The sequence below is a fragment of the Oryctolagus cuniculus genome, chromosome 3, assembly GCF_051225735.1.
Source record: "Oryctolagus cuniculus isolate XC-2025 breed Fujian yellow rabbit chromosome 3, ASM5122573v1, whole genome shotgun sequence".
Classification (NCBI taxonomy): Eukaryota; Metazoa; Chordata; class Mammalia; order Lagomorpha; family Leporidae; genus Oryctolagus; species Oryctolagus cuniculus.
This window is the reverse complement of record NC_142869.1, coordinates 151,431,881-151,446,357: the sequence shown is the minus strand read 5'-3', so window position 1 is coordinate 151,446,357 and position 14,477 is coordinate 151,431,881. Positions and strand designations below refer to the sequence as shown.

Below are 14,477 nucleotides of genomic sequence, written 5' to 3'. Positions count from 1 at the left end.
GCAGTCCTTGAAGGCAAGGCCTATATTGTATAAAATTTTGTAACTACAGGATTTGCAAGCCTATAGGTGATCAGTAACTACCCCCTCCTCACCCTTAAATAAATGGCTTTCATTGCTTAGAACTTGGAGACTGAGAAAGGCCCTGTATCCTTGGTTCTTTCCCACTGATTTGCAGCAGCACTGACAGTGTCTCTGACTTTGGCAGTCGTGGCGCTCTGGATTCCTTGTCCAGCACAGGAATCCAACTGCATCCCCCAGGGGAGCACAGCCCTTCCGCTCGCTCTGTGCTTCTGATCCTGACCCCAGGATGCACTGTCCTGAAAACAGTGCTCCCAGGTTTTGGAGTCGGGATTATTCCAAATGTTCCTACTGTGTATAAATTCTCAAGTAGAGCTTGTGGAATAAAATTGATTAAGCCTGCACATCTGTGTAAATCCTTAAGAAAGGAGAGTAGAAAGGTGGATAAGAAGATGAAAGTTAATATACTAAATAATGCATCTATGTGAATAAAACAGTGAATACATTTGTATGAATGATGTTTTAAAGCACACAGCACAAATTTCCCTGCTTTGCAGGAATTCTCCTTTATGGAGCAAATAATTCTGTTCCATGAGTATTACAGACAACATGTCTGCCCAACAAATGTCTCCTAAACTTAGTAGTGTGAATCAGCAACTCATTTTGCCCGTGGAATCTATCATATGGGAATTTAGACAGAATAATGGGAGTTCGGCTGTGTTGATGTCAGAGACTTCAGCTGGACAACTTGAGGTTCAGGACTGGAATTGTTGGAAGAATTCAGCACGCAAGGTCTGGCAGTAGATGCTGACATTGATCCTGAAGCCTCAGTTCCTCTCCATGTGTCTGGGTTCTAGGGGCAAGCAGAGAGAGAGAGAGAGAGAGAGAGAGAGAGAGAGAGAACCTGGAGAAGTGATATTACCTCTATGACCTACCCTAGCAAGGCATGCACATGGCCTTCTATTTGTTCAGATTGTCACAAAGTCCCCCTGGGGTTCACAGGAAGGAAGGACCCCAGGTGAGTGGCAAAGTTCTGAAAGTTATGTGGGACCAGAAAGTTTGCTCTGACAGATTTTGAAAATGCAATCTGCCACATAGGGATTGATATGTCCATTTTATAGATGGGACATTGAAGCACAGAAAGCTTAACTGATTGCCCATGCCTCCCAGCTGCAGTGATTGGCAGGATTCACATTTCTTTCCCATGCATTTGACTTAAGGGAAGTGCTCTTGGCACTGCATTACAACCATGCAGAGCCAAACCTTCCCACAAGTGCTCAGCTTACAGAAAGAGAGTGTATCTTCTGCAGAGTAACTTCTGCCTTCAGGGGAAACTGGCATGTAAACTATAACTATAAGGCTTATTGACAAACACTGCATTTTATTTTATTATTTAAAGAATTATTTAAAAGGGAGAGCGAGAGTGAGAGAGAGAGAGAGTGAGTGAGAGAGCAATTCCATGCACTGGTTCTCTCCCCAAATGGAGGTCTGGGCTAGGCCAAAGCCAGGAGCCAGGAACCCCATCCTGGAGCCAGGAACTTCAATTTCTTGGATCATTTCCCACCACTTAGCCAGGCACATTAACAGGAAGCTGGATCAGAAGCAGAGCAGCTGGGACTCCAGCTGGTGCTCTGATATGGGATGGTGGCAATGCAAGCAGTGGCTTAACCCACTGCACTACAATGCAGCCCCCCAAACACTGTATTTTAAACAGAGAACATTAATAAAATGAAAGTTACAGTAAAATTCCAAGTTTCTCCCAGAACAATGAGCTGAAAACTTTTTTAAAACTTTGTCTCTTAAAATAATTTCAGACTTAGGGAAAAATTTCAAGCATAACAAAGAGTTTCTGCTTACGCTTCACCTAGATTCCCCAGCTGTTACTCTTTTACCATATTTGTTTTACTGTGCTCTATCTATGGTACTTTTCCTGAAACATTTCTGTGTAAGTTGCAGATATAATGATCCTTTACCCAAAAATACTTCAGTGTATAGTTCCTAAAAACTAGGGGGCTTTGGAGAATGAACTGGTGGGTGAAAGAGATCTCTCTTCCCCTCTCTCTCTCTCTCTCTCTCTCTCACACACACACACACACACACACACTACCTTTCAAGTAAATAACAATTAATAAACAAAACTTCATAAAAAAAAAACACAAAAAGGCCATCTGTTGCATAACCACAGCAGAAAATAACACTGACACAGTGAAACTTATTGTGAGCTGCAATTTAATAAATACTAGAATGGAATAAAACTTTCTTCAGAAAATGAGTCAATATAGTTCTGCTTATCTTCTCAGAAAATGGAAAATGTTAGTGTTCAAGAGTAACTGCTACCCTGACTTTAAGATGTAATAGTGAGAGAATGTATTTTTAAAAATGCAAAAAGCTAATTTATTCAGGATTTCGTTTTCTCTCTGTGGATTTGCTTCTGTTCGTGGCCCTATTTTGTGTCCACAGACAGGAACATGGGAATTCTATGCTTTCCTCTTTTAAAAAGAGCCTGAAGCCGCATCTGGCTTTCGCACAGGGGTGGCAGGGGCCCAGGTATTTGGGCCATCATCTGCTGCCTTCCCAGGCACATTAGCCAGGTACGTTAGCAGGAAGCTAATTCTTGACATGTGGCAGCTATTTGATAGACGTTGACTGAGTGAATGAATGAGTGAATAAACGGTGGAGATGGCTTAGTACAAGTGAATGGGATGGCATCGAGGCTTGAGGGACTTGTGGAGAGAGCAGCTGGAGGGACGGGGAAGGCAAGGAGGAGAGAAGAGGGAATTTCATAAGTGTTGATGAGGACAATGTAGTTGGGTCCTTGCACTGTTTTTAAAAATGCAAGTAACTGTTTCATTTTACAAAAATTATGGCTAATGAGTTATTTATGCTCCACCCCTTAGAAACTTGGCCAAATGAGTTCCATTTTACTGGTAAAATTCTTACCTGGTCTTCATCCTTACTCAGATGTCATGGAGCTCATTTCATTATTCATCATTCTGGGGGCATATTCATGTAGTAAGTCCACTTTTGGGTTCCTACACTCAAGTAGGACAATGTTATCCACAAACAAGTCATATAGATTAAGACCCTTGTGAGCAGAGAGGGTGAGTCCTACGCTTGGTGGAGTATAGAAGTGTCAGGGATCACCTTCTGGGAGGTAGCTACCTTTGCAATGTCAGAGAGATGTGAAAAAATCTTATTGGCTCAAGAAATTGCTAAAAGACACTCTGGCCTCAGAATCAGCCCTTAAGGCATTCGGATCTTGCTGAAGAGCCCATGAGAGTATTTTAGGCATGGAAAGCCAAGACACTCTGGAAAAAAGAAAAAAAAGAAATGAAAGATCTCTGCGAGTAGGATCCCAGTGGAAAGAACGGGGCCATCAAAGAAGGAGGTACCTTTCTCTGAAGGGAGAGAACTTCCACTTTTTTTTTTAATTTTTATTTAATGAATATAGATTTCCAAAGTACAGCTTATGGATTATATTGGCTCCCACCCCTCCAATGACTTCCCTCCCACCCGCAACCCTCCCCTTTCCTGCTCTCTCTCCCCTTCCATTCATATCAAGATTCATTTTCAATTTTCTATATATACAGAAGATCAGTTTAGTATACATTAAGATTTCAACAGTTTGCACCCACATAGAAACACAAAGTGAAAAATACTGTTTGAGTACTAGTTATAGCTTTAAATCTCAATGTACAGCACATTAAGGACAGAGATCCTACATGAGGAGTAAGTGCACCGTGACTCCTGTTGTTGACTTTACAAATTGACACTCCTGTTTATGGCATCAGTAATCTCCCTAGGCTCCAGTCATGAGTTTCCAAGGCTATGGAAGCCTTTTGAGTTCACTGACTCTTATCTTATTTAGACAAAGTCATAATCAAAGTGGAAGTTCTCTCCTCCCTTCAGAGAAAGGTACCTCCTTCTTTGAAGACCTGTTCTTTCCACTGGGATCTCACTCACAGAGATCTTTCATTTAGGTTTTTTTTTTTGTTTTGTTTTTTTTTTTTTTTTTTTTTGTTTTGTTTTGTTTTGTTTTGTTTCCAGAGTGTCTTAGCTTTCCATGCCTGAAATACTCTCATGGGCTTTTCAGCCGGATCCGAATGCCTTTAGGGCTGATTCTGAGGCCAGAGTACTGTTTAGGACATCTGCCATTCTATGAGTCTGCTGTGTATCTCGCTTCCCATGTTGGATTGCTCTCCCCTTTATTTATTCTATTGGTTAGTATTAGCAGGCACTAGACTTGTTTATGTGCTCCCTTTGACTCTTAGTCCTTTCATTATGATCAATTGTGAACAGAAATTGATCACTGGGACTAGTGAGATGGCATTGGTACATGCCACCTTGATGGGATTGAATTGGAATCCCCTGGTATGTTTCTAACTCTACCATTTGGGGCAAGTCAGCTTGAGCATATCCCAAATTGTATATCTCTTCCCACTCTTATTCCCACTCTTATATTTAACAGGGGTCACATTTCAGTTAAATTTCAACACTTAAGAATAACTGTGTATTAATTACAGAATTAAACCAGTAGTATTAAGTAGAACAGACAAAAAAAATACTAAGAGGGATAACATATTAAGTTGTTCATTAACAGTCAGGGCTATGCTGATCAAGTCACCGTTTCTCATAGTGTCCATTTCACTTCAACAGGTTTCCTTCTTGGTGAGAACTTCCACTTTGACTATGACCCTGTCTAAATAAGAAAGAAGTCGGCGAACTCAAAAGGCTTCCATAGCCTTGGCAACTCATGACTAGAACCTAGGGAGATTACTGACGCCATAAACAAGAGTGTCAAATTGTTAAGTCAACAACAGGAGTCACTGTGTACTTACTTCTCATGTGGGATCTGTCCTTAGTGTGCTGTCCAATGTGAAGTAATGCTATAACTAGTACTGAAACAGTATTTTACACTTTGTATTTCTGTGTGGGTGCAAACTGATGAAATCTTTACTTAAAATATACTAAATCGATCTTCTGTATATAAAGAGAATTGAAAATGAATCGAGGCCGGCGCCGCGGCTCACTAGGCTAATCCTCCGCCTAGCGGCGCCGGCACACCGGGTTCTAGTCCCGGTCGGGGCGCCGGATTCTGTCCCGGTTGCCACTCTTCCAGGCCAGCCCTCTGCTGTGGCCAGGGAGTGCAGTGGAGGATGGCCCAGGTGCTTGGGCCCTGCACCCCATGGGAGACCAGGAAAAGCACCTGGCTCCTGGCTCCTGCCATCGGATCAGCGCGGTGCGCCGGCCGCAGCGCGCCGGCCGCGGCAGCCATTGGAGGGTGAACCAACGGCAAAAGGAAGACCTTTCTCTCTGTCTCTCTCTCTCACTGTCCACTCTGCCTGTCAAAAAAAAATAAAAATAAAAAAAAAAAAAAAAAAAAAAAGAAAATGAATCGATGTGAATGGAATGAGAGAGGGAGCGGGAGATGGGAGGGGTGCGAGTGGGAGGGAAGTTATGGGGGGGAAAGCCATTGTAATCCATAAGCTGTACTTTGGAAATTTATATTTACTAAATGAAAGTTAAAAAAAAGGAATTGCTAAAAGAAAAGAACAACAAAAAAAGAGAAAAATAAACAAATAAGTAAAAAGAAACTGCCAGCCTTTGGGTATAGCTACATAACAATTGTGTGTGTGTGTGTGTGAGAGAGAGAGAGAGAGATTTTTACATAGGGATATAGAAGCATGTTCTTTTTGTTGCATTCTGACAGAATAGAGACTCGATCAGAGCAATATTTCTTAGAGTGTGGACCCAGATCATCAGCATCAGCATTGCTGCAATGTTGGTAAGAGTGCAGGTCCTCAGACCCTACCCATGACCTACTGAATCAGAAACTCATGGGAGTGGGACCCAGGAATCTATATTTAACAGATGCTTTTGATGCATACTAAAGTTTGAGAACCTGGTTATCCCTTCTAGGGGTGGAGGGGACAGTGCTTGATAGCAATGTCTGACTTGACAATGGATCAGATAGATGGAATGAAATGGTGGGAGCAACCAGCCAAGCAAGCACAGTGACAGTCTCCTCAGGATCTTTCCAGTATCTCTTACTGATTCTACATCACTGTTGCCCATGTAAGTGGAACCCTAAGAAGTATGTCCCCAAGTAACATCCCTGTCAAACCTCGCAGGCCAATAGAATCCACACAAACACATACAAGCATTCCTTCAAATAAAGACCCTGGATCTATCAACTATTCCCCCAGAGTAGCTTCTGTTGTGTGCCAACTCAACAGCCATTTCCCCTTTTCTTTTGACAGAAAATTAGTTTTGTTCAGATTGCCCATGTGTCTTCCCCTTGGGGTATGAAATGGGATCAGCTATATCAACCATAGCAACTCAGGGTCCCTTTGCCTTTGGTGAGCATGACTATGTGACCTGTTCTAGCCAGAGATGGAAGGGTAGCTAACTCTGCTGGGGACTCCTGGGAAAAGTGTTCTTCCTGTCTAGAGAGGACAACACCCTGTGGCTTCTTTTCTCCTTTATTCTTTTGGATGTCTTCATACTTCATACTTCATGGTGCTTGAATAAAGGGACAAACCATTCAATGGAAGGTGAAACATGGAAGGGAGCCGAACAAGAGGATTAAAATGAGCTTGTTCAGAGCCACATTTGGATCAGCCTACATCTTGTCTTTAAGCCAGTCATAACTATGTTTTCAGTTATTTTCAGCCAAAAGCATTCCTGGTTACTCACCTACAAGGCTGCCATGACTAACCGCAGCATGCTTTTCAGCCCTGCACCTCCAGGCATCTGAGTTTTTCAGCCTTACTGGGAGACCTGATAGCCACTCGGTGTTGTCAGTCTCCTCATCCCTGTCCTTCCCTGCAGAGACTCCCTAGTATTTTCCACTGTATATTACTCTGACATCTGATTATTTCCAAAGTCTAGTTGTTTCTGTGGGGTTTTCAAATAGAGGCTGTTAGTTTTTCTTCCAGGTAGGCCACCCCTGTGTCCTTGGGACAGGTGTCCTCATTCCCCATTTATGTTCCCCCCACTGATTCATTTCTGGGTCCTCACAATCACAGCTCTTTGAAGTATAATACAGGGCCTCAAACTTTGCCAACCAAGTCTGCCCTTAGTTGCCTTCTTCTATCAAATTTCAGGATGCGTCTCCACATTCTTTGATAACCTTAGCTCCTTGTTCACCCTTTTCTCTACTATCTTCCCTGTTGTTACTACTGATGGCTTCAATGTATTCTTGATGTCCACCCAGTACCTGAACTTGTTCTCATATCCAATACTCCCATCCTCCATCCTACTCAACTGCAGCTGTGGGGAGGGGATTGGAGGTCAACAGGACTTGGCCAAAAGGTGTCTGTGTAGACTTCTGAACTCAGCCCTCCTCTGAACTATACTACCACATCTTGCATAATCAGTCAATATTTATGGAGAAATCAACTCTAATATCTCTGCATTGAATAATGGCTGACTGTAGGAAAGACAATTGGGGACAAGTTGCTTTTGTTATTTGTCTGAAGGTCAAGATATTGTGGGGAGAAGTATCATAGGAGAAAAATCAATAGTAGCCTTCATAAATGTCAGGATAAAATGCCATTCAAAACATGTATAAAAGGTTAATGACATCTTGTTTTGAGTGTTTCAGAATACATTGTTGGATAAAATAGAAGCCACAGCGACTGTTCTCTATGAAAGGACAAAATAATTAGCCAAAGCTATTTAAACCTCTGGTGAACAGAACGAAAAAAGGATTCTGTTAAGTTGAATGTGATAAAGGTTGTGTGCTCATAGCACACCCAGGTGCTCCAACACAGCAGGTCTCTGTTGTACTTGTGAGCATTCAGTGCGTCACTGAAGTTGTCTTTCAGCACTGGACTCAGCAGAGGTTGATAAGAGGAAAAGAACTTCTAGTAAGAAACTGTAGTAAAGTGCTTTTGTATGGAGGCATTAATGGAGTCACAGGTTTGCTAAGGAACTAAGTGAATGCCCAGAAAACAAGTTGAGATATGCCAGGGCTTTCTGAGACAAAGGCTTAGCACTGATCTTGGGTGCTGATGTCTCTTTGGTAACCATGGAGAAGTAGGATGAGCTTAAACACCATGTGTTGGAAATTCCTTAAGAATGAGTCAATAATGAATGTCTCGCCTTTGGTGAAATGGGGCTGAAATACTTCAAAGTCAGATTTGGGATCTATTTAGCTACAGTTGATTAAAGAAAAAATCCTCAGTTGCACATTTCTAAAAGATAAATTTTAAAAATTAAGGCCAATTGGTTTCAAGAGCAACGCAGATTTCGCAAAGGATTGGATAAAAAAAATCTACTGATTTCTCAAAATTATAACTACTTGAGAGTTATGGTAAAAATGCTCTTGTTGAGAGATGAACAGGGTAGGTGTAGATTCCAGGAATGAGTTCATAATTGTACCAGTGAGCTGTTTCTCACTAAGATAGTAAGTGCACTGCCTTAATATACTTTAGCAACTAACAATGTGTCAACATATTATCTTGGGTCTCAGAAAACAACTCCTCTCTCTATCTTTATTCAGCTCCCCCTACCCTCAAGTTTTCATTGCTGCTCAGGAGACAGGAAAAAGTGGAGTCTTCCTCGTCTTTTACTGTCTAAGAGGGCAGCTTGGGCAGAAGGAAGACAGCTCTTCTTACCCTCTATAGTGTCATCAGTGGTCCTACAATCAAGCATTTTCTTCCTTCCAAGGTAGTTCTTTCCATTGGGAGGATTTATCACTAATTGCATAGATGTGGTTCCTAAATGCTTGCTATGTTGGGAATAAACACAGTATAAGCTGTACCTCTAAAAAACAAATGTAACTTAAGTGGGGTTTAATAATAGAAATTTCTATTAATTGGCTGGCGCCATGGCTCACTAGGCTAATCCTCCGCCTGCGGTGCCAGTACTCCAGGTTCTAGTCCAGGTCGGGGTGCCGGTTCTGTCCTGGTTGCTCCTCTTCCAATCCAGCTCTCTGCTGTGGCCCAGGAAGGCAGTGGAGGATGGCCCTAGTGTTTGGGTCCTTGCACCTGCATGGGAGACCAGGAGGAAGCACCTGGCTCCTGGCTTTGGATCGACTCAGTGCGCCGGCTGTAGCAGCCATTTGTGGGGTGAACCAATGGAAGGAAGACCTTTCTCTCTCTCACTGTCTAACTCTGCCCGTCAAAAAATAAAGGCCAGTGCCGCGGCTCACTAGGCTAATCCTCCGCCTGCGGAGGATTCTCCGCCGGCACACCGGGTTCTAGTCCCAGTCAGGGCGCCAGATTCTGTCCCGGTTGCCCCTCTTCCAGGCCAGCTCTCTGCTGTGGCCAGGGAGTGCAGTGGAAGATGGCCCAAGTGCTTAGTCCCTGCACCCGCATGGGAGACCAGGATAAGCACCTGGCTCCTGCCATCGGATCAGCGCGGTGCGCCGGCCACAGCGCGCAGGCCGCGGCGGCCATTGGAGGGTGAACCAATGGCAAAAGGAAGACCTTTCTCTCTCTCTCTCACTGTCCACTCTGCCTGTCAAAAAAAAAAAATAAATAAATAAAAAGAAAGAAATTTCTATTACTTGATCCACAGGACATAATTGGAATACAAGGTTATTATATATTATCTACTTTTGGAGAAAAGACTGCATGAACCCAGATTAAAAGCCTTTATTCTTTCCTTTATTTTCCCCATTGGAAACAGAATTATTTAATTTTGGTCCTATAACAAGTAGACTATTATTGGGAATTGGGTATAATGCAGAATATAAAATCAGGTGGGGAAGGAGTAAGTTTATCTTAAGTATTATTGGAAAAATAAATCTTAAAGAACCTAGTAACCATCTTACTGTCTTGTTGAATGATCATGTCTTTATTTATTTTTATTATTTATTTGAAAGAGAGAGAGGTAGAGTCCGAGAGAGAGAGGTCTTCCATTCTGTTGGTTCACTCCCCAAATGACCGCAACAGCCAGAGTTGAGCTGATCCGAAGCAAGGAGCCAGGAGCTTCTTCTGGGTTTCCCACACGGGTACAGGGACCCAAGCACTTAGGCCATCTTCCACTACTTTCCCAGGCCATAGCAGAGAGCTGGATCAGAAGAAGAGCAGACAGGACTAGAACTGGAGCCCATATAGGATGCCGGCACTGCAGGCTGGGGTTTTAACCCGCTGTGCCACAGCACCAGGCCCTGAATGATCATTTCTTAAAACCTGATTAACAACAAAAATGGCTAAGGATCTTGAGAATCTCTTACCCAGAGTTCATTCCCCTGTACTACAAGACCAAACTAAAAATTTACCCAGGGGGGACAGCAAGGGGTATGATGACACAGTGGGTTATGCCACTGCTTTGGACTCCAGCATTTCATATTCGAGTGTCTGGTGTGAGTCCCAGCTACTTCATCAACTGACAGTTTCACACCACCCACATGGAAAACTCAGATAGAGTTTCTGGCTTTTAGTGGGGCCCAGCCGTGCCCCAGGTGTTGTAGGTATTTGGGGAAAGATCCAGTGGATGGAAGCTGTCTCTCTCTGGCCTTCTGCTTTTCAAATAAATAAATGCAAAAGAAAAAAAAATTCCAGGGTAGATCCAAACCTAGTGGTTCTGTGTATCTCCCATGCAAAGTAGTGGAAAATATAGGGAAATGGCCAAATGTATATGCAATCATTCTTTGTGTGGGCAGTAGTGAATGTTGCATTCAGATGAAATTTCTTGGACTGCCTGATTCTCCCTCAGCTCCAGAAATATGGGGCTAGGCTGGAGGACCTATAGAGTAGCTGACTCCACAGGCAGAGGAGTTTTGTTCATTCCCACATAACCAGGTCTGGGAAGGTAAGTTGTTCAACTTTATAGACAGAATGCTGTAGAAAATGGGTCTGTTGCCATTTAAGATGAAGGCAAAAAAAGCAAGTATGTGATGGTTATAATGATGGATACTTGTAAGATTAGCACTTAGATGTTACACCTGGGGGCTGGCATTTGGCATAGTGGCTAAGACACCATTGAGATGCCCACAGCCTGTTCTGGAGTGCCCAGGTTTCAGTCCCTGCTCAGCTCCAGCTTCCAGCTTCATGCTAATTCACATCCTGGGAGGCAACAAGTAATGGCTGAAGTACTTGGGTCCCTGCCACCATCTGGGAGACCAGGACTGAGTTCCCAGCTCCTGATTTCAGCCTGACTTTGGCGTGCATTTGGGGGGAGAACCAGCACACGGAAGATTTGTGTGTTTGTGTGCCTTTTAAACTAATAAGACAAAGTTTTTTAAAAAAATTGTATGCACAATTAGATTACTTTTTTAAATACAAAGACATATGTACATGCTGCCAAAGATACCTTTTCATGGTTGGGGAAGGCACAGTGCAGAGGGAATCAATGCGTGCGTGCACACATGTGTGAGGGGATGAAGCAGAGAAAAGGACTCTTGGCCGAGCAAACATGAGCTGTAAACACAAAACAAAAACCAAAGCCCAAAGAGCAAATTATTCTGGGTGTGCATCAGAGAAAATGGCTACTCTCACTGTGACAGAAATACTTCAGACTGAGTGGAAGGAAACCCTCATGGGATGCTAATATTAGGAAGAACAAATCTGCTATTGCCCATTTGCTTACTTTCTCACAATAGGTTGGCATGAAAAAATTAGGGCACTAGAACTGAAACTTGAATACTGGAGTTAGAGTTGTGGTGTAGCCAGTGAAGTCCCCACCTGTGATGCTGGCATCCCATATAACTGCCAGTTCATGTCCCGGCTGCTCCATTTCTGATCCAGTTCCCTGCTAATGGCCTGGGAAAAGCAGCAGAGAATGGTCCAAGTACTAGGCTCTTGCCACCCATGTGGGAGACAAGGGATGATGCTCCTGGCTTCAGCCCAGCTCAGCCCCTCAGCAGTTGTCTGGGGAATCAGTGGATGGATGGAAGATCTCTCCCTTTCTCTCTGCCTTTCAAATAAATTAATAAACCTTAAAAAAAACTTAAGTATCAGAGTATGACTTTTAATAAATACTAGTCATATTAAAAGAGAACGGAAACAAATAAATGACTAAAAATTAAATAGGTTCACCTGACAAAACAAAATTTTCCCAAACTTCAATTAAAATAACACCCCCCCCCAAAAAAAAATCCTGCATGAACTGGAAACAACGTAAAAGCTTATTATTATTTTATTTTAAAGTGTAAAGGTTCATAAAACATATCCCTTCTCTGTAATGAAGAATGGTTTTTGTCTTGTCAGAAGCAGCCTTTTATCTGGGTAGTTTTTATCCTGGAAGACACCGCCCCCTGCTGAAACATGTGTTTAACTGCAGAGAACTTTTCACTTAAAAGAAGAAGAAAAAGATGAAAAATCATTAAAGTGAAAGAGGCTTTATTTTTAATAATAACATACATATCATTCATTCCTTTTAATTCTTATAGTGCACAGCTATATTGGAAGTATACAGAGAAAAGTAAACATTAGAAAATACCCAAGAATGGAATATATAGGCAAAGAAGATATTTTATAGATTCATGAACAGGCTTAGAAGTATTACAAGAGAGTATCCATTTTATCTAATGATAAAAATAAAAACCATGCAAAAAAATCTATTCAAACCATGGCAGGCAAGTGCAATCAGTACAAGTTATAGTTTCCTGGGTATAAAAACTATACATGTTCTTTGGATTGAAAAGAATATAAAATGAATGGCTTGCTTTTTATATCCAGGCCAAAATTCATCTAAAGAAGTAAAAAGTGTGGATACTGTTATGCCACATGTGATAAAATATTTAAGGCCACATACATATGGAGGTCATCAACGTACAAAGAGAATATTGAGAGGTAGGGTAAATAAAAAAATAGAAAAATGCAATAAAGAAAGTGCCACTTCTGCCTAAATCAGTAAATATCAAATGCATAGGCATTAAAATAGCAGCTCTATACACTACACAGCATTTCTACTTTCTTTCAAGAAGAATCCACTGTGAATCATCACAAAGTTCATTGAATACCATTAGGCAAAAACTGTAGAGTCTTGGCATTAGGGCAAATTTAATTTCCTTTTCCTTTTATACATAAGGGGGAAAAGAGTATAGAACTAGAAACACTCATCTTTCCATCCAGAACACTAACTTTTAAGTATTTTACATATTCTGTGTTTGGAACAAGGGGGATACAGATATGGAGATCAATTAAACCCAGCTTCCAACTCAGATTTCAGATTTGGAAAGCTAAGGAAAGACAAAAGTCTTTACCATTTCTAAAATCAAATGCTTCAAGCAGGTTTCAAAAATTGAGCGGAAAAAAAATTGATAAGGAAAAACAGCAAAGAATGATATTGAACAAAATCTCCTGGTTTCCTTTACTGTTTCTTTGCCTTTTATTTTTTTTTTTTTCGAATTGCACTTTACAGTAGAAATGCATACCAACTTGGACAGATCATGGCTCAATACTGCTTGGTGCTCTTATTTTAAGACATCATCTTCTTGCACTCCACTGAACAGAAAACCATGCCCTCTACTGGCATGAACTTCTGCCCAATGAGACACTTGCTGCAGCACGAACACAGAAAGCACTGTGTGGAGGCATGCCAGCTGAAATCGTTGTAGGTTACCCGCTGCACTTCTGGGTCGATGGCATTGTGGCATCCCTGACACACCTGTTAAGTAATAATGGGAGTCGGAAGAGAAGGTGAGAGATCAGACTGTGATAGTACCGTTCTCAGGACAAAAGGAACACGCTTCACAAATGATACATTAAAACTGAGAGTGACAACCTCAAAACTACACAACTGAGAGTGACCTTTTAATCTTTTCAGCCAACAACTGTTAATGCTGAACACAGTGAGAAATAATAGATGAAGGCCACACAGGTGATTTGATACATGCAAAACAGCCCCACTGAGCTACGTGCTTGGTTCTAGCATGTTCCAATAGATTTCATATTAGTAACTATAAAGAAGCTTATAAAATGATATTTTCTCATTCATTCAAATCTTTGAAGTGGTAATTTTACAAGTCTTACCTACGGCACATTATTAACACCACTGATTTCTAGACAGTAAATTAAAGTCCTGTTCAAAGTAATTAAGGATTCAGTTAAAAATACTGATGGTGTTTGAGAATAATGAGTTTGCACTAAATAATGAGTTTGCCAATGAGTTGTTAATTGTCTTTTGTCATAAGATCAGTCATAATTTACATATAATTTAATATTATAGAACATTAACACTTATAATACCTATGCCATTATATAGTCAATATTTATGCAGACATATAACCTCATACATACACACATATGCACCCACAAACACACATCCACAAGTAATTTTCTTCTTAACTGCCATGTATAATAAAAAATAAAGGAATAAAACTACCCAGTTGAAACCTCCGAAAACACTAGCAAGGCTATATGAGTTCTTGTTTCTACCTGGTCTGAGTGAATGTGATGATCTCCAGTGTTTATGCAGAATATTTTATAACAAGCGAATAAGCCAACAAGACTGTCCAGTAGGAAGTGACGGTGCTCATCTTCAACACTCTTGGTCTCTCAATG

General features: G+C 41.5%; 1 protein-coding gene and 1 long non-coding RNA gene across 2 annotated transcripts in view; one reads left to right on the top strand and one right to left on the bottom strand.

Moving 5' to 3' along the window:
* LOC138849051 (uncharacterized) overlaps positions 1-5,407 on the top strand; it is a 57,286-nt gene extending 51,879 nt beyond the window's left edge. Inside the window, exon 3 of the long non-coding RNA XR_011387421.2 lies at positions 4,675-5,407. This is a non-coding gene — a long non-coding RNA (uncharacterized LOC138849051). The remainder of the gene's footprint in view (positions 1-4,674) is intronic.
* Positions 5,408-12,294: 6,887 nt separating this feature from the next.
* TES (testin LIM domain protein) overlaps positions 12,295-14,477 on the bottom strand; it is a 42,839-nt gene continuing 40,656 nt past the window's right edge. The window contains 1 exon segment of the mRNA NM_001171041.1: positions 12,295-13,581. Within this exon segment, the coding sequence (NP_001164512.1) occupies positions 13,393-13,581 (189 nt within the window). The 3' untranslated portion in view covers positions 12,295-13,392.